Below are 19663 nucleotides of genomic sequence, written 5' to 3'. Positions count from 1 at the left end.
GTTCTTGAGAAGAGATTTCACCCCTGAAAACAGCTCTGGTTTGGAAATAGCATATTTGATATTACCCTGAACCTCCAGACTGAAACACTATTTTATTCCTGTCTTTTCATAATTTTTTATCCACAATAGCTCGTTATATCTGTTAACTTTATGTTTTACTATTGGAATAATCATAAAACAACATTCAGACTCAGGAATTCATGTCTGAATCAGTCAGCTTGGAAAAACAGGCCCACTTCTAGCTGTGGTGGTTGAGCTCCATGCTGGACCCTGCCAGGACCATTTAGCCTCAGACAGCACTGCCCTCATTACTGTTAAACCACAACAAGACCCTGATCAAAGAAGGGCAGACTTGGGAAGCAGTTTAAAATATGACTTTTTTTTCTTTACATATTTATGCCTGTTGAATATGTGGGGAAATATTTTAGTCTTTGCCTTTCACATTTAGAATTCTAAATCAAACTCTTAGTTCACACATAATAACATGCTGAAAGAGGTGTTGACTAATTCTGATCTTAAAATCGCTAGACTCCTACTATTAACTAGCAAGAAAGCAATCACAAGGACATGGTTGTCAAGAATTCCTCGACAATCAAGGATTGTATTAAGGTGATTAAAGATATTTTTGTAATGGACAAGCTTACGTTTATCTTAAGGTTTGATCAAGCTAAGTTCGAAAGGTTGTGGGTTTTGTGGACTAAGTACTTGTCAACATATAGTCAGGATACTGTGTAAAATGACCAAACCTCCTAGTTCAGACCCCACTAACCAGGTTCCTTTTATTTCATTCTTATACCAGTTCTTACCTCTTTTTTCCTTTTTCTTATTTACCTTTTTTTGTTCCCAGTTTACTATTTCCACTCTGAGTTATACATGTATGCACAAAGCAGGTAATTACTGTCCATTCTGTCAGTAACATCAATATTTGGGTTTTCCACTTCTTTTGCCATTTTTCTAGCACCTTATTGTAAAGTTCAAAGGTCAAAGAAAAGTGAACAAGGGACAGATAAATTGTTTATGGCAGCATTATTTGTTTACCAACATCTGTGGTCATACCCATCTTGTATGTATTTCACTAATTTCCTTATTTCCTTACGCCTATTTCTTAATTTTACTCCCCCTAGTAATGCTTACTGAAAGGATGTTGGTATTGTACCTCTACAGAAGCTCCACAGTAGAGGTTGCAGTTAATGTTAAAGCTTTTTATAGATCTACTTCCACCTTTTCTTGTATGTGAGGTTGTGTGTATAGATATTTAGCTGTACATGAATATGGATACTGGGTGTTTTTGTTTTATAAGTATCCTCATTTCTATATAATCTCTTAATATCTGATTTGATAGTTGGACGAGTCAAAGTGTGCAAAATGTACAACCTGTTCTTTTCCAAATAAAAAGTTTAATAACAAAAAAATAGGCAGACTCCCTGGAAAAGAGGGGTTGAGTGGACTGAAAGGTGTCAGTTCACGACTGAAAAATAAACTGTTGTACTCTTGATATTTCGGTGTTATTTTGTCCAAAACAGTTCACAGACATTTAAATCTCTTGAAATTGTGTCAACTTAAATTTTTTTTTAAAAAGCTTAGGATATGTCTCCTTTGAATGTCAGGGTTAGATAAAAATGTCCGACATTCCTCTCATGGGGAAGAAAAAGCCCAGAAGCTCTTATCTTGACTGAACCAGAAGCATTCCCACATACTGTACCTTGTATTTATGTGCAGAATATAGATATTGCATGCATATTGCATGCAGGTATTAGTACAGCGATCTTCACTGTATTGACCTACTTAGAGCTCTGCTGAAACACTGACAAAACTGCAGACTTGGGAGATTTCTCAAAGCAAAGGGAAACTTACAGCCCTCTTCAACTTAATAATCTTATTACTGTAAATTTCACTATCAGTCATATTGAAAAATAAGCTCGTCATTCTGCATCGTTTTTAGCTGTTTTTAATGCTGTCAGTCTTACATTGTCTACATTATTGTATTCACATAAATTCAAGTTAATGTGTGTTTTCACAGTATCACAGACTATCCTAGCCAGAGAACTTCATCCACAACTACTATTATTAATCATTAATATGAGTGGCAGCTAATTTGTCATTTTATCAGTGTTGACATGATCTACCCAAACACTATAAAAGCCCTCCAGAAGCTCATATTGCAAAAGTAACTGGTTGCCTGACAAGCTTCTGATGGGAAACATACGTAAAAGTGTTAAAGGCAGGTATAAGATAGATGTGCATTATGTTCCAAATTATTATGCATATGCTGTTTTTGTACATTTCTCCTCCATGATCAGTGCAAATGACAGTAAATACATTTTTTATTATATTAGGTTACATAATCTGGATTTTATTGATCAAAACTACTAATAAAAACAATCACTCAAAATCCTGTGTTCCAAATTATTCTTCTGAACAGGTTCAAAACATTAAAATAGGTTGTAAAAAACTGAAAATGTACATATGCTGTATTTTTTAGGTAGGAGACCATTTTTCTAAAAACATTTTCACATAAAAGGCCTTTTTTTTATATCACCTTAATAGCGCTCTCATCCATTGAACTTGGAAGTCCTTGGATAGTTTCTGCCTCTATCTCATTTGAGGATACCCCAAAGTTGTAGATCTTCCTTTTAAGGATCCTCCACAGGTTCTCAATAGGACTGAGGTCAGGGGATGATGATGCATGAGTTTTCCTCCCTTTATACCCAGAGCAGCCAAAGATTAAATGGTATTTCTGCAGCATGGGATGGTGCATTGTCTTTACTGCAGAAGGCACAGTTTTTCCTTTTATACCATGGCAGGAAATAGTCAATTAGAAACTGTTGGTTATTTTGATGCCTGCAGGCACCCTAAAGGGTCCTTTCATCTTAGTCTCTATTATTCAAGCACAAAGCATCTCCACTACCTTAGTGGGACATGGTGACCATCCAGAACTCCATCCATCTTTAACACGGCATACATCAATGAATACAACTGTTTGAAAATTAGTTTTAGTGTATTTCTACATGAAGTATGTAGGAAATTCAGCGTTCTGCACAACTGCAAGCCTTTGAATAGTCCTGAGATTCTGTAGAAACCAGCAGCTTCAAATGCCTGCTTGCTATGTTTGACTTTTGAGCCACAATTTGCTAGTATTTACACCAAAATGAGGACTCAGAGATTCACTTTTAAATGATAGGGTATGGCTCCACGTCATGTTTAAGTGGAAAAGGAATCTTTTACTGGATATAAAGGCACTGAGGTGTCCCTGCTGTGCATGCAGGCAGATGGGCCTTCCTTATCTATAATGACTTCTTTTTCATTAAGATATTTTCATTACATGATTCAAACCCCAGGCAGTTGATTGCGCGCGTCGGTGTCTGTGCTTGAGAGTGCGGTTAATTAACACATTCAAGGTTGCCCAAGGTATTTTCTTGATTTTGCGCATCATATTATTCAGCTGCAGGAGCAGAAATGAAAGGAGGATAAACGAAGCAGGTCAACTGTCCGTCTTTTAAACCACATCCAAAGAAGAAGCTCACAAACTTCATCCCAGCGTTGCTCCTCATCCTCCCACTTTTAAATCCATCTTACCTTTTCAGCTTTTAATGTTGCACTAAATCCTGCAGGGGATTAAACTGTGGGAGCCAGAGGAAGAGTGGCGGGTGATGGACCAGAGCCGACTCTCTGAGAGAGTTCTGTCACTCATAGCCACTAATATATCCCAGAAACAAACAGTTTTTTTGTTCTGACGGGCTTATGCCAGTCAGTGTTTGGTTATTTGGCTGTCGACTCCAAAGCGGTGAAGAAAGTGTGTTGACATCATAACCAAAAAAGAAAAAAAAACTACACTGTTTAAAATTCTGTGTGTTAAAAAATGGGGAGATTTACAGTGAAAGACATCCAGGAGGAAGAACAAAATAAGCGATAATGTTGACCTAATTAATGAGAGCAGCCATTTGAGCGAGTCACTTCTTTCCTGAAGGTATCTATTCCTTTTAAAAACAGAAGCCGTTTGCTGTAAAGAAGAAATCCAGTGTGAGCTTGATGCATAATTTGCTGACAAATCTGCAGCACAGATGCACTGACCTGTCCATGTTTTCCTCTCAGCATCTGTTCATTCTGTTCTGTGCATGAAAAGAGCCTCATTGTGTCTGTTTGGTGTCTTCTCTCTGCCCAGATCTCTCTGCTGAAACAGTCCCTGGAGCTGCAGTTGTCTCAGTCTCAGTCCGCTCTCCAGCAGCTGCAGTCTCAATTCAACCAAGAGAGAGAGCTGCTGAGCCAACAACTTAAAGGTAAGCTCGACAGGCAATGGCAGCTACAATAAAGTAACTTTCTCATTGCTATTAATTATTTGGATTCCCAGCAGTCGATTAAACACTTCCTCATCATCTCTGTTGAGGATTATTAAAGATTTAAACATTTTATTTTTTACTACTTTTAAAACATTTAACCAGAAACTCATGAGTGCATGTCACTGAAATTAACCATAAGAAGTGTAATGTGTTACTGAGGCTAGAGCTAATTTATCTACAAAACAAAAGTGACATTCATAATTCTGGTTTCCAGCCTCGTGTGTTCAAGCATTTTGTTGTGGCATTTCTGTTCAGTTTCCTGTCGTTGTGAGACTGGAACAGATCATCATCTGTCTTGTTAAAGACAATGGAAGCATGTCAGCTTTTGATGTGTCGCAGCGTACACGTTCACATTTTGTGTTTGCGTTTGCAGAGATGCAGAGAGAACATCAGAGGAGGGAGCATCGGTTACAGGAGGCTCACTGCTGTGCCCTCAGCACCATGGAGGAAGCCAGACAGCACCAGATAAGAGTATGATACTATTACACACACTTCTGTGTGCATGTAGATGCACAAATACACTCAAACCCCATCTTTCAGTTGGAGCATCAAGGTGTCATATAATAGCTTTTTCATTTAAAACATAACTGAACCTTTCTTGTATCTGTAAATGCTAGAAAAGAGGATAAGACATAGACTCATTAGTGCAGGAAGAGAATCAAGATAATCCAATAGCAAGTACAGAGACCACTTCCTTTCTGTGATTGCAATGAAACACAAATCCTACATAATTCATGTTTCCTGTCATTACAAAGCAGTTGTCATTTGTAAACATCTGCTGTGGCTCAGTTAGTTCAACACCTGCAGTAACAATCCAGACCAAATTAGGTCTGCACAGCCCCATACTTAAAAAGGATTTGATTCTAAATGTGCCAACACATTTAAAAGCCAGCCGTCTTGTGTCAAACACATGACTAATAACAGACAGAGATAGCTGAATCTGGCCGCATTGTGCAAGATGGCATTTAGACCAGCGATGTTGGAGACAGAAAACCCTGAGGAAAAGACAGGAGGCGGAACTGGAGGTGGCAGAAACTGAAATGTTAGATGGGTTAGATGGAGGTAGATAATTTGTTGTGGCAAACCCTAAAGGGGACAGCTGAAATGGAAAAGAAGAAGATTAACAAACAACATACAAACCAGTTTTTATAAAGTATGTTCTCATATCCCAAACTGTCTCTTCTTAAGAGGTAATTTAGCTGCTTATCAGCATTTCACTAACCGGGGTGTAACTTCCAGTAGCATTACCTTTTTATTGAAAAAAATCCAAATAAGAAACAGCTGATTTTGAGTTAGAAAATTATACAATTGAGATGTTTGGCAAAAAATGAAAAAGATTGGATGACTAAACTTCAGTGTGGGCAGTGACCTAAATAAATATTTCATCTTGAGATGATAATGGATTAATTCTAACATATGCATATTATAGTTTTGTCTCTGTATCTTTTATACATCACAGTCTGTGTCAAGCAGAGGTCAGGTGACGGGAAAAGAGCACTCTAACGGAAAAAAACTATTTCCTGGCATGTAACTTTGTTTGTTTGAGATTCTCAAGTTAATGACTTTATCCTGAATCCTAATTTCCTCCTGAGAGGAAATTAGCACTTCTTACAGAGGGTGTAAAAGTGTAAAAGTCGATGTTACAATTGGAATTTTCTTTTTCCAGTTAAATTAGACTAGTGAGCTTCAGTGAGTGAAATAAGTATTTCATTTGTTTTTATGTTGTTAATTTTAATGAAATTAACTTATTTCTGCTGCAATTTGACTCAACAAATCTGTAAGTAATCAAATTACTTTAAAAAGTTCTGGTATACTGAGCTATTTCGTTCGTTCTGCTGCTTTAATTTCACACAGTCCACTCTCTAAATGATATAAAAATGAGTCAGGATAATGGTTTATTAAGTTTATGGTTGAAGTTTTTTTGTAATTACTCTGCAGGCAGATACTCAGTTTTTACCGCTCCACTGAGCAAAGTAACTAACAGTATGAGGGGACGTGTCAGGTGATGTCTTGGCTCCTCTTCTGGGAGGTTGTGGAACTCTCATTGCTCCTTCACAAAGATGAAAAAGTTCAGGAGATCTGATGCTAGTGGGAATAAAAATGTGTTGTGTGTTTTATTTGCACAACTCAAGGAACTATAGTTAGAGAGAACAGTGCTGCACTGGTGGTGCATTCAAGGATTCTGTGAAAGCAGGAATTTACAGAACTACAAATGCCTCAAACACAATGTGAGTACCACGGAGGGATTTAAAACGTGGGCTATTCACAACTGTGTCACTACATTTTGTTTCCCCACATTCTCCGTCCTTCGCTTGCCTCTCTGAACTCATCCACTGTCCTCTTCTAGGCCCTTGAGGAGCGTCTGAAGCAGGAGCAGAGGGAGGAGGTTCATGCTCTGAAGGAGGCCCACAGGAGGACCTTAGAAATCCTCAGGCAGCAGTCAGATCAGGAGCTGCAGACTCTGCGATTTGAGCTGGAGGATGAGGGGAAAGCAAAGCTGGGTAAGTGGTAATGGACATTTTTCTTTATGGCATTATGTTTGTCAATGTGAGGATCTACACAATTACTACTATCAATCCAAGAGGGAAGATAAATACTAATCTCAGTAAATTGAACGTACCAGCTTGCCTTACTTTGCGTAGGTTAAGGCCTGAATATACCAATACAGAGCATGAGACTAGCGAACCATGTGCAGATACAGACAAGGACAAATATAAAATATGTGTACTGAAACCGATTTGTCCTCATTTCAAAGTGATACACTTGATCATAAATAATAACATGATGCGATTCAAATGATATAAAAGCAGTTTTATATACAAAAAGGTAATTAATTACTCCTGAACTTGGACAGCAGCCTGCAGTCTGGTCCCATGAGCTCATCAGACAAACATCCGTGTGGTGTCGTGGCTAAAAAGGGAAGCAGTACACCATATAATAAATGTTCATCTCTCTTTACGTACTTCTATGGCTTGTAAAGCAAATTACCTCCTGCAGTGTCCAAACACATCCAGCACCCTTTTAAAATGCAGTGTGCTGATGAAGCGAGTGCATCTGTTAGATAAAATTAAACCTCCAGGTGAGTCTAAATCCTGGTCAGTGGTGTTATTAACCACGGGGCCAGGACATAATGTCCATCTCCTAATAAAACTAATCATAACAATATAAAGCCACTGTTGTACATTTTAGTTATTAAAGACCACAGTCAGTAGGTGGACACTTTTGGAGAGATATTGCTTGTGCCTGAGGAAATGGATCTGGGAAGGATGCTTTAATGCTTGTGTGCGCAGTCTATTGCACTGAAGGTGTTCGGAAGACCAGCAACAGAATTAAATCACCTCTTGACTGCAACTTTTACTTAAATTAATAAAAAAAATAGTTACATTTTTCTCCTGAGGAAAAATATGTTAGGACATGATCTGCAATACCTTGACAAAATAACAAATTATTTTAAAAATCAGACAAAAACATTACTGTAGTTTTATTATTGTATTTTAATGACCTGAACAACAGAAAACAAAACAAATACTGACTTTTATAAAAATGTCAGCACTCAAATGTTCATAAGAGTATTCCTAAGTCTGACCCTTTTCCCTTTCTGATTGTACAGTAAGAAACATAAACATTTAACCTGCTAAGGCCTGTAGAATCTGAGATGTAGCCCTTGGGTTTTTCCCCTTCTGATCTTGAGGTAAACCTGCTGGGATGAATCTTAAATATTTTCTACTTGTGAATAATCTTTGTTACCACGCCTTGGTTATTAAAACATTGAACTTGAAAGAGGGCTTACATCCTTTTTCACTGTATGCTTGCAGTGATTACCGGAGAATCCCTTTTATTCTCCATCTCTGGACTGTTACTGTGGCTGAATAGAAGAATAGCAACCAGCTGTGAGCAAATGCTCATTAAAGTTTGAAGTGTAATAGCCTTCAGAAAACTCTGCAGGGTGAAAGGATTAAATCAGCAGATCTAGCTGTGTTTATAAAGAAGTAACATCTCAACTCTCTGTGATCAGTGAACAGGTACATGATGCCAAGTGAACTTTACGTTATAATATCTGACAGAGTCTGCAGCTGAAAGTAATATCTTTCAGCTTTAACAGCACACAGATTTGTGTGTAGCTGTGAGGAGCTTTCATTTTAGGAACAAATAAATCTGTAGCTCTAAAAAGAGCATGTGGTATTTATTATTATCACTTACTTTCACTTTACCTGTGGCGTCTTTGTCTGGCAGCTTCTCTTCGTGCTGAGCTGAACCACCTTCATGCCGCAGCTATAGAGCATCTCAAACAGATCCACATTAAAGAACACACTTCAGCCAAACGGGAGCTGGAAAAAGCCCTGGAGCATTGCCACCAACAGGTAACTGGGACTTCTTTTTTTTTCTTAAGTCTTATATTTTCTCTGTGTTGTCCTTAAGCCTGTTAGTTTATTAATATGTACACTTTGTGTTAATATTTTTAAGGAACAAGAACTCCTGGTTCGAATCTCTGACCTAGAAACGGAGGTGTGCTCCCGTAGCAACCGCATCACTGATCTGGACCATGAGATCCACTCCCTTAATGAAACTATTGACACTCTAACCAGAGAGCTGGAACTGAAGGGCAAAGAAGTGCTTCGGGTTCGCAGTGAAGCCAACCATCAGATAAGGTATGAGCACCAAAGGAGCTCAGTCGACAGCTTAACATCGATTTCACTATTAAAGGCTACGCTTCAGTTCTTGCAGTCATCTATGAAAGGTGTAATATATCTCATGTGAAACATTCCCATTTCTGTTATTGTTATAGGAGAGGCAGAACTAAGCCATGACTTTCATATTAATAACCATCTGAACTGTGTTTATGATTAAAAGCAGCATCATGCTTTTAAATTTGAGGACTGAATGAGATGTTCCTGCAGGTATAACACATAAATAAAAGAATATACCCACCAACTAAAACATGTAATCTCCAAGCCTTTCCTGGCATGCTTTTTCAGAAAAAGCAGTCATGCTTTTCCTCTTTCAGGGATGAGCTGTTCGTAAGGCTGAGCAACAAAACAATCTCAAAGGTAGATTGAAATTTACGTCAGTCTCTGTAATAAGCAGTACACATTTCAGTCGATCCAATAATAGAGCAAACACTCTGTCCCTCCACACAAACAAATGCAGCAACCGTTGTGTCTGACCATGGCATAAAAATACAAGCCAATTTATTACCAAAAAGGATTTTTTAAGCCACAGTGGGGACTAAATTCTGTCTCCTAATAACAAATTCTATATTATGTTTAAACCAGAAAACAATCCATAAAGAAAAAACTATGCTGATAATCCTATTTCAGTTATTCTTGCCAGGTGAAAACCTTATACCATCTTATGTTTCTAATGTCACAAGCCTATTACAGGCAGTATCTGGCAGGAACATACTGTAGTGTTAAAAGGTGCTGAAAGGCATTAGGTAGTGTGTTGTACCTTTCTGGATGTTTTTGTTTTCTCCCATAAATATTTCTTTTACACTGAATCAACTTGTAGGTGATTCAAGACCTTCCACACCCTTGGGGTGATATGGTAAATGGTAAATGGTCTGTACTTATATAGCGCTTTTATCCAAAGCGCTTTTACATATACGTCACATTCACCCATTCACACACCAATTCACACACTGATGGCGGAAGCTGCCATGCAAGGCTCTCAGCCACGACCCATCAGGAGCAAGTAGGGGTTCGCTGTCTTGCTCAGGCACACCTCGACATGAGCTCTCCGGGCCGGTATCGAACCGGCAACCCGTTGGGTTACAGGACGACCACTCTACCCACTGATCCTACAGAATTACTAAAAACATCATTTGACATTAGGGCTCCTAATCCTGCTGCAGAGAAAAAAAACAGTCTGCTATAAACCTTTTCATCACTTTCTTTGACTTAGATAGGAGACATGCAGCATTAATAACCTGGTACTGATGCAGTAGCCATGGATACCATGTATTTTAACTCTGTCCCAGCTCTGCTCCATGACCCAGCTGAGCTCAGTTTGCAGTTGCACATTTTGCTGAAGTCCTCTATAATTTAATAGGATGTGGTATCACTGTGATGGTTTCCAACCAGGATATCAAAGAAGTCTAAAAACCTCTAAATCTCCTCTGCCACAGAGCCCACGAACAAGACCTTGCAAAGAGGCATGAGAGGGACCTGGGGGAGCTACATGCAATTCATCACAGAGAAACACAGATCATCTTGGCTGATTTCAACAAGGCTCAGGAGGTTCTCAAAGACAAGATTACTGCTCTACAAATACTGTAAGTGACAGAAATATGTGTTAAGTCTCTTCTTGGTCAGGCTTTGTAACTTGGTAATAACATTATGTAATTCTCTGTGTCCAGGTTGGAGGGGACGGAGGAGAAGTTAAGAAATAGAGAAAGCCGACCAGAAGACCTACATCTTATAGCAGAACTCAGAGAGATGGTCACCGAGAGAGAAGCTCTGGTCAAAAAGCTGGTGGTGAGTAGACTGTGCAGTATCATGGCGTATCAGGATAATATCTTAGCACAGTTACAACACAGATAAAAGACAGTTAACTTTTGCAGTTTTGTATTTTAAAATGCTCATTTTAGATGTGCCATTTCATAAGTTTAGAAGTTTTTGGGGGGATTATCACTTAGACATGTTGCTTTTATAGGATGATAAGAAGTTCTACCAGTTGGAGTTGGTCAACCGAGAGACGGGCTTCAACAAGGTCTTTAATTCCAGTGCCAACGTTGGTGTCATTAACCCTCTCATCAAGGTGAGTGTTTTTACCCAGAAGCCCTGAGTCAGGGGCATGAATGGCCAGGATGTTATCGATGCCTTAACACACCAAAACCTCACAAATATCACACCTGCCACACATTGTCTCAGAAGAATGAAAGTGACTGTCATGAATGCTTTTTGTTGGTCTACCTTAGAAAAGCAACTTGCAGGTTCCAACTTGCTTCGAGTGTAGATTGTTTTTTAAAAACATGTCTATATATAAATATTACAATAACCTTTAGAGTTGTTTTACTATTAGAGTTTTTATGCAGTAATGTGGCTTGCACCGTTCGGGGCCTGATTATGGTGTTTAAGGCCCTACACTTAGCAAATGAGCCAAAATAATCACATATTTTGGATATCTGACATACAGACTGCAATAAATAGACAAATAGTCTGTCCGAAGGTATTGGGACTTGGAGAAAAAAGCCCTTACCTGCACAAAAAGCACACTGGCAGGAGAGCCAGCTGAAAGGTTGGAGATGTTGCAAAAAAATACTCCTAATGATGAACATGATAAAAAATTATTGACTTCATCACAGCTACGAAAGCTCTTTATCGCCTACACTTCTCAGTACTGAATCAGAGATAATAAACATTAAGTCAGTAACTTTTCAAACACACATTACATTACTGTCACATTACTGCACAACCTGCAAGTTGCCATTTAAGGACTTTACTTACAATTAATGCACGCTCTGAGCTGTTTTTTGGCCCTATACACAAGATGATATAAAACCAAAGCATGTGTTTTTGCAGCTTTAGTTGCAAACATAATTTCATGTTGTTGGATAACAATTCTTAATTCTTTAATCTTAATTAAAGTTTTGACCTGAACATAAATGAAGGCAGACTTCTTTATTTAAAAACTCTTCAGCGCTCTCTCAGTCAGCACGTCATCTTTAGCTTTCTCCACCATTTATCACTGGTGCAGGTAAGAAGTACCAGCATAATGATTTTGTCTGTACTGACTTTGTGTCTGTTTTATTTTAAAATTGATCTGCAGACGGATCAAAAAAAAATTCCTGAATTTAACTTTTTGATTTAGCATAATCCCTAATTTTTATGCTTCAGATCCTTTTTCTAGTTTATTCTTTGAGTGCTATGACTCACTACAGTTCTGCACACACTCACACACCAAGTCTGTCATGAAGACTGATATCTGCAAACAGAGCTGCTTATCATCCTTCATGTGTGTACACAGCTGTCACAGCTAATGTCATTCAAAAACAATAACGCTTCTCAGTGTCGGCTCATCATCTTCTCATTTTCCATCCTCCTCCTCCTCATAGTCGTGTTGCTCACTGTGAATAGCTCATATTAGATAACATTTTCATCCTTCTTTCCCTTAATTACACCTCTGTGCTGAATGAGAAGGATCAGAAAATACTTGACAGTGGCAGCTTGTGGAAATCAAGAGGGACGTCCAACATCTGCCCTAAAGAAGCAATGAGAGTTTGTTCTTGGCAAATTTGCACATGAAGCCTAATTTTTCTTATTTAATTAGTATTTAAACACATTTTTTATGAGATTGTGAGTGTTGGGCTGTGGAAAGAAATAACTTTTTTTTTTTTCTTTTTTTTGCAATTTCATAACCAAATCAGACAATAAATGTGGACAGTGGGTTAAATGGTTTAACTTTCTGTAAAGCGCAGTCGTAGGGTGATGTGTACAACTGGTTGAGCACTCCCCGTATGTGAAGAGGCTACAACTTCTCAGTGCAACTGTCCCAAGTTCGAGTCCCGGCCTACAGCCTCTTGCTTCATGTCATTCCCTGCTTTGTCTTTTCCTGTCCAGCTACTGTCAAGGTCACAAAGCAAAAGAGCTGTGTTCATGAAAAGTCATCTCAGGGCTCCAGACTAACTGTTTTTACGAGGAGCAAAGTGGCCCCTAATTTAAATTTTTAGAAGTGCAAGTAGAAGATTTAGGGGTGCACACTGAAATCGCCTTGCATAGCAAATATTTCCTCTCATTTGCACTGTGTTAGTGATAAAAACTTGAACAATAAAATCAGAAATTACAATGTTTTTTTTTTTTTTGCAGTTGACATAACATAAAAACACACACACACATCTTACTGGTCGCACTAATGCAAAACAAGTAGACATAGAACTTGTCAAATCAAATCAGATTTGATGATTTGATTTGATTCACTTTGTAGTCGATGCTGAACGACAACTTTGTCACCATCATTCCCCCTAGGGCATGGTATGACTGGTCCATGTAGTTCCTGGCAATAAACAGCTTCAGGTACTGATCCTCCTCTTCAGCCGCTGTTCCCAACTCTTCAGTAAGAAAAGTAGCTATTGGCTCTAATTAGCATAATCAGTCTAGTACATATAGTTGTAATGGATGCTGCCATAGAGAGGGATGTTGTGGGAAAGGCAAAAATTGATAAAAAAAAAAAAAAAGACAACCTAAAAATGTTTAGAACAGCTAAAAAAATAAAATAATAATGCTGTCAATATTTTCATTATTTTTTTAGTTCAGTTTTTTCAAGTGTATTTTGTTTTTTAATTAGGAGTCTTTCACATTTCACATTTCACAACACTTTTAACTTTTAAATATTTTTGTCCACACTCTTCATTAACAGACAGTAAACCAGCGCAGGATCCTCCAGCAGCAGCTTTGTACGTTTCATTTTCAGCCTGGTCATGAAACAGAGGTGAACGTCGTCTGCTCTGAATACAGCTGAAGACTAAGAGAGAAGACCAAGCCTCGTATGAGAGGGGTCTGCACAGCACCCGCTCCTCATTGGGAAGAGTAAACTACGTTCATTCACGTCAGTCTCCGAAAGTCTCCAATAAAACCAGAAAAAGATTTGTCGTTAGTTGCTGTTTAAAAAAAAAATCACTAGAGGGGTCTGAAAACTCGCTAAATATGGCGACAAAGTCGCTAAATTGGTAATAAATTCCCCTAAGACCCGCCTCTTTTCACACATAAGCCAATCACAGTGGTCGTTCATCCCCGCTTACATGGCTGTCGTCTTCTTCGTTGGTGTTCATCTCCTTTTCTCGTATTAAAGTTAGTTTGAGTCGGCAAACCAGCAGCTAGTTTGCACATTTCAGTGAACTACTGGGCAGAAGAGGGGAGCAACAGTTTGTAAGCGACCAAATAAATTACTGCAAGAAAAAGGCCGGCAAATGTATTGGTCACCATTGCGCGAGTAGATTAAAAATTCACTCGCGCAGTTTCACATTTTAGTCGCAAAATGCGACCATTTGGTCGCAGTCTGGAGCCCTGCATCGAACAACAGTGAGTTGTTACTTACAGAAAGAAGCTAAGGTTTTATGCAAGACCCAATGGCACATCGTTCATTTTATTTCATTATCATTTTTAATGTAGTACTTTTGCCTGTGAATGAACTCTTGTTTGGTGTGATATTTCACATTATTTAGACTTTTAAAAAAAAAAAAGAATTCTCCTTTATGCCCCCCTTTTTCTGGTCAGTGCCCCTGCCTGGACCCCCATCAACAAAAATTACTAGACCCGCCCCTGCATATCTAAATCCTTTTTAACACCTGTCAGCTACTTTGTTAGAGAAGAGTCCTGCCCTAAATTTTATTTTAGAGCCTGTTTAGAATTTCTCTTAAAACATTCATGGCCCCTAAATGATCAAACCTGTGTCTCCAACATCTGCACAGCACCAATGATTTAGAGAAAGACGTCTCCTCGCTTCCTTTTACTGTTTCAATCTCACTAGATATCGGAAACTGATCTATCTTCATAGATGTGTGCATGGCTGACTTCTGACTAGTAGATTTTACAGCTGTGTCACTAGCAAACCTCATTTACTGAAAAGTTATGGATCTGATTGATGTAAGACTGATAAATGTTGCTTACTATTTCTAGTTCATCTAAAAACAATACTTTGGGATATGTGTCGGTGTGAACCATGAAATGGTAGTTTCCTCCTTCTCAGCTGCGTGATAAGCAAACACAACAAGAGAAATGGTACTTGCAGCATAAAAGCCAATCAGCTGATCACTGACAGCTGTCATGACTCACAGCAATGGGGGGGGGGGGGGGTATGAGCCAGTGATGTCCCTACCCACTGCTCTAGCACGGGGGAGAAAATGTTAAGGTCCTTTGTGTCAAAATCACCTCCTATTTTCACACTGTGGTACCCCTTTATGACAGTTAGTTCTGCCTCCACCTTGCATCCTGTCTCTTCTCTGAGCTCTTTCAGGCCAGTAAAACTCAGTCCAATACTGACTCTTGCTCTGTCACTTTCTCTCTTTCTATTCCTCGTTTCCTCTGATAATGTCCTCCTGTGTTTGTTTGCTGAAAAAGCCACAGTGTGCTTTCAAAATGGCCAGTGCGCTGGTATCCAGTTGCTGAGGTGTGATGCAGTTGTAAAGTGAAATACAGCTGTAATGTGATGCACTGGGATGGAAACAAAAGCTGTGAAGTGCATTTTCTCAACCACAAGATGCTGCAGGGTGAAGACAGTTCCAGGAATGTACATAATTAATGCCAGTGTACCATCAAAATGAGTCAGAATTACGGAGTTTTAAGGCAGGAAAGTTACGTAGTGTTACTTTTAATCCAAGAGCACAAGTAAAACACAGTCCCCAGAATCCATCACTATAAATATGGCAATTAAAAAAGACTTAATAGAGCATATTCAGCACTTTGATACACTTTAAACCCACACCGGAACACTTCCAGAAGTTTGATCTCAGTATGTTTTAATGCAGTAGCAAGATAAATGACCATACCAATACTAATATCAGTATATAAACTTTATTTTTATTCATTCATGGAGGGAAAAGAATAAATGGAATATAATGGTCATTTGTCTTGCCTTTCCTAGCTGAGATACATTAGAAAAACTTCCAAACTTACTTCCAAAAATTGTGTTTTTTTCAGAGTAGAGCAACTTGTTTGAATAATGTTGGCCAAAGAAGCATAGGGAGAATGAAGGTCAGTCATTCAACGAGTTTACACCCTGAACCCAGGCCACTTTATTCCCATGTCACTACCACAAATTCACCTTGTCTACCAGTGGATCAGATTTCAGTGTGACTGTTTAAACAAACATTGTTTTATTGATAAATTACCTGATGAAACTCATCCAGAAAAATTCAAGTAGCTTTAGGTATAGTGTGATCCAAGTTAGCGGGAGACAGCTAGCACTCACATCTCACCTTTTTGTGTGTGTCTATAGTCAAAAACAGGCGGCCAATCAGATCACCGCCTCAACAGCTTTCCTAGCCAGTCAGCTCTCCGATTCGTCAGCCCTCCCATCGTCAGTCATGAAGGCCAGGAAGAGGAGGGACCGGAGGTGGAGGAGGTAGGACCAGGAGGCCGCTTTGTGCCTCCACACTCCCCCCTCCAGAGGTCCCTCCCTCGACTTAAGAAACCCCTACAGCTGCTCAGCCCTCTTCCTCCTTCTCCTCTTCCTCAGCATCCTCCTCCTCCTCTTTCTTCTCCTCATCCTCCACATCCTCCCATGCCAAGCCTTGCTCCTCCTCATGCTCCTCAGGATCCATTTGTGCAGCATCAGTGCCTACAAAGCTTTAGGAGGTGAGAATGAATGTGAGTTTGTGCCACTGCTGCCCACAGTTCACCTTCTCTTCACAAGTACTGGGAACAAAGCATGTGACCTTTGCTGCCCCCACTGGCTGTATCTCTTATCTCGCCACCTGTATTTCCTCAGCCTCTCATTCTGGCCTCCTGTTTGTCTGCTTTTCTGGAATGAAGACTAAAAAAGTAAAGTTAGTTGCAATGTTCAAGTCACCCACTAATCATCTCATAAAATCCAAGAAAAGTATCAGAATCGTAGTTGTAGAGTTGATTTAAAGTATTTAAAACTTAGGTTTTTGTTCTGATCAGACACAGTGACAAAGTGTGTCTCGAAACTGGAGCCTGTGAGCCACATAAGATTTAAACTGGAATTTTAATTTAGCCCTGAAGCAATCACCAAGCCCAATACCAATCTTCTCATTTCACTCAACGCTGCAGTCTGACTCCATTAGATCAGGGTCAGTACTCAAAAATAATGAACATGTAATCCCCCTTTTGGATCAATTATGCCTTAACATCACATCTTCCATTTTTTCCACCATTTTACACAGACAGCCTTCTTAAATTCCTGCACATCCTCATCATCACCGCCATCTACTTTCAGTTACCAATAAAAAGAAAACCTTGAAATGTTACATATCAGTCTCTACAGTACTAAAACCTTCAGGAAAAGGTAGAAAGGTGCATAATTTGAAAGAGAAATTGGTAATATTTGTATCTTCAACAAAAAGCATTGGACCCAGACAGAAGGACTGATGTTTGCTACAGCCACTGATTAGAATCACTGGGAGGTTTGCCGCTGGAGGGTGTAAACTGCAGCTAAACCGAGGAATTGGTTTCAGTTCTTTGGGTTTTTGCTCATAAAGGCTGAACTGCTTTCTGCTATTTTGGCCTTTTTTGGCCATCACAAGCTCTCACTGCATCCCTTTCATCAGGCACTGGCGCTGCCCGCGATTACAGCATTCAAAGCAATCACTGTTATTTTCTGCTCTTTCATGCTCCCGAGCCTCAGTATTTCTCTGTCTCCCCGTCCCTCCCTCTCCATCATTTTAACAGATTTTTCTTCCTTTCCTCAGCCTTCCTGAAGCCAACACTGTAACACCACCAAACCCGAGGGGGACGGAGGCGGGAAAAAGCAGAGAATATATTACAAAAGAAGAGGAGCAGTACTCCAAGTACTTCTCTTTCTGACCGGCAAAAAATAACACCCCAATTCTGTCAAAAACATGTTTTAATGGGACAGAGAGCTAAAGTTGGACAGCAATCAAACTGTAGGATTAGAGAGTTATGTGATGGATGCAGATGGGTTTCAAACATCCAGTCCTAATCACAGTACTCCCATCATGCATTGAGATTGCAATGGGACTTTAGGGCTTCCATACATGGTGAGTTTGATGAATAGTGTGTCTTGTTAGTGCGTCATTGTGAAAGTGTGAGTGGTGAGCAGATGGTAATTGTCTCATCGTTGAGACCTTATGCAAGTCTGCAAAGCGTGACATTTTTATGGGCTCTATCAGCTTAAACTTGCTGTTACTTTCAAGGTAAACTGACACTGGCTGATTAGGCAAATTAGTTATTGTAAATAATGTTCATGAGCCTGCATGACTTTAAATTAACCTGTAGCGCCTCCCTGAGGGCAGAATGTTAAACAGGTGGTTGTTGTGGTGAGACCATTACTGGGAGTTTTTGATGTCCTGCAGTGAGGGTGAGACCAGTTAATGATTTTTTTGAGGACCTCCTGTAGTGCTTCCATGTCAGCTGCTGAGCTGCCGACATAACCAGTAAGTCAGGATGCATCAAATGCAGAGCAGTAAAAGGCCACCAGTAGCTTTTCAACCATGTTGTTCCTTATTACTCTCAGAAGTGCAGACACTGCTGTGCCTTTTGTACAACAGCTGTGAAGTTAGAGGACGTTTCCTGGAATTTAAAGCTGTGAACTCTTTCCACACATGAAGAAGAGAGAGAGAGAGGGAGGGGGATCTGCTCTGCACATCCTGCAGTCTAAGATGATTTCTTTCATTTTCTTTGTGGTCAGTGTCAGATTGTTTACAGAGCACCACGTTGTCAAACCTCTGGATCTCGTCTCTGTAGGCTGATTCATCATCTCCTGAAATAAGTCCACCCACTTTTGTGTCTTCTTCAGATTTTATGGTTAAGATGGAGTTATTGTAACATAACTTTAGCAGGTTCAGGTCATATCAAGGTAATCTGCTTAAGCATCATAAGACATGTCTCGACATTGTAGTACAGTTTTAAAAAGGCATAAACACAAACCATCTAAAGTCATCTAAAGTTAGAACAAAGAGTAAGGAAATTTGTATTTGCTTGATTATTTTTCTGCTTTGATAACACCAGTTTGTGTTGTAAAACGCATCATTGGAAAGCCTGATTAGTCAGCTTTACAACAAGATATAACTTTTAAGGATTATGTGAATATCAACAGGAAAATACTGCTGAGGATTTTGGCATATTTTTGGTAGGCATGAGCCTACAGGTTTTGCTGTATTGCTTATTCCAAAGAAGCATGATCATTGCAAGTTATACCTTCTTGTAAAGGTGACTAGTCAGGCTTTCCAAAGATGTATAATACAACACCAACTGATATTACTAAAGTGAAGCAATAATCAACTAATTCACTTTCTCAAATTCTTCTCATTTTGTTTCACTGACATAGTCCTATACAGTGCAATATATTGTAGTCCAATTATATTCCAATTACATCTGCAATAATCCAGTTTATTCAATCCCCCGTCCTGAGAAAGCACGTGGCGGGGAAACAGAAGGATGTCCAGAAAGATGCCACGGCCTCTCCTACCAAAAAGACTTAAGTAGAAATCTTTTCCATCATGCCGTCAGTTATTTAATAACAAAAACAAGCTGGTTATTACTCTGTTTTTACACTGCTGTTACATGTTATGCCTATCAAGAATTTACGCCCTAATACAAATGAAGATATATCCCAGGTTATAAAGCACAGAATTACCAAATACATGAAGTCACTAAGATGATACAGCATCTCACAGAAGTGAGTACACC

At 39.2% G+C, this 19663-nt stretch overlaps 1 protein-coding gene across 2 annotated transcripts in view; it reads left to right on the top strand.

Annotated features, from left to right (window-relative positions):
• The window catches only part of LOC121635170 (protein FAM184A-like), a 59431-nt gene extending 40012 nt beyond the window's left edge, over nt 1-19419 (top strand). The window contains exons 15-25 of one of the 2 annotated variants that reach the window (XM_041978255.1): nt 4163-4277; nt 4711-4808; nt 6685-6838; nt 8571-8698; nt 8802-8986; nt 10462-10608; nt 10693-10810; nt 10989-11093; nt 16269-16394; nt 16509-16627; nt 17704-19419. In XM_041978255.1, the coding sequence (XP_041834189.1) occupies nt 4163-4277; nt 4711-4808; nt 6685-6838; nt 8571-8698; nt 8802-8986; nt 10462-10608; nt 10693-10810; nt 10989-11093; nt 16269-16394; nt 16509-16627; nt 17704-17818 (1410 nt within the window). In that variant the 3' untranslated portion in view covers nt 17819-19419. The remainder of the gene's footprint in view (nt 1-4162; nt 4278-4710; nt 4809-6684; nt 6839-8570; nt 8699-8801; nt 8987-10461; nt 10609-10692; nt 10811-10988; nt 11094-16268; nt 16395-16508; nt 16628-17703) is intronic. The other variant, XM_041978254.1, reaches the window with a different exon arrangement.
• The last annotated feature ends 244 nt before the right edge of the window (nt 19420-19663 follow it).

This window comes from Melanotaenia boesemani, chromosome 24 (assembly GCF_017639745.1).
Source record: "Melanotaenia boesemani isolate fMelBoe1 chromosome 24, fMelBoe1.pri, whole genome shotgun sequence".
Lineage (NCBI taxonomy): Eukaryota > Metazoa > Chordata > Actinopteri > Atheriniformes > Melanotaeniidae > Melanotaenia > Melanotaenia boesemani.
Note: the sequence above shows the minus strand (reverse complement) of the source record. Positions and strands in the feature narration are given on the sequence as shown.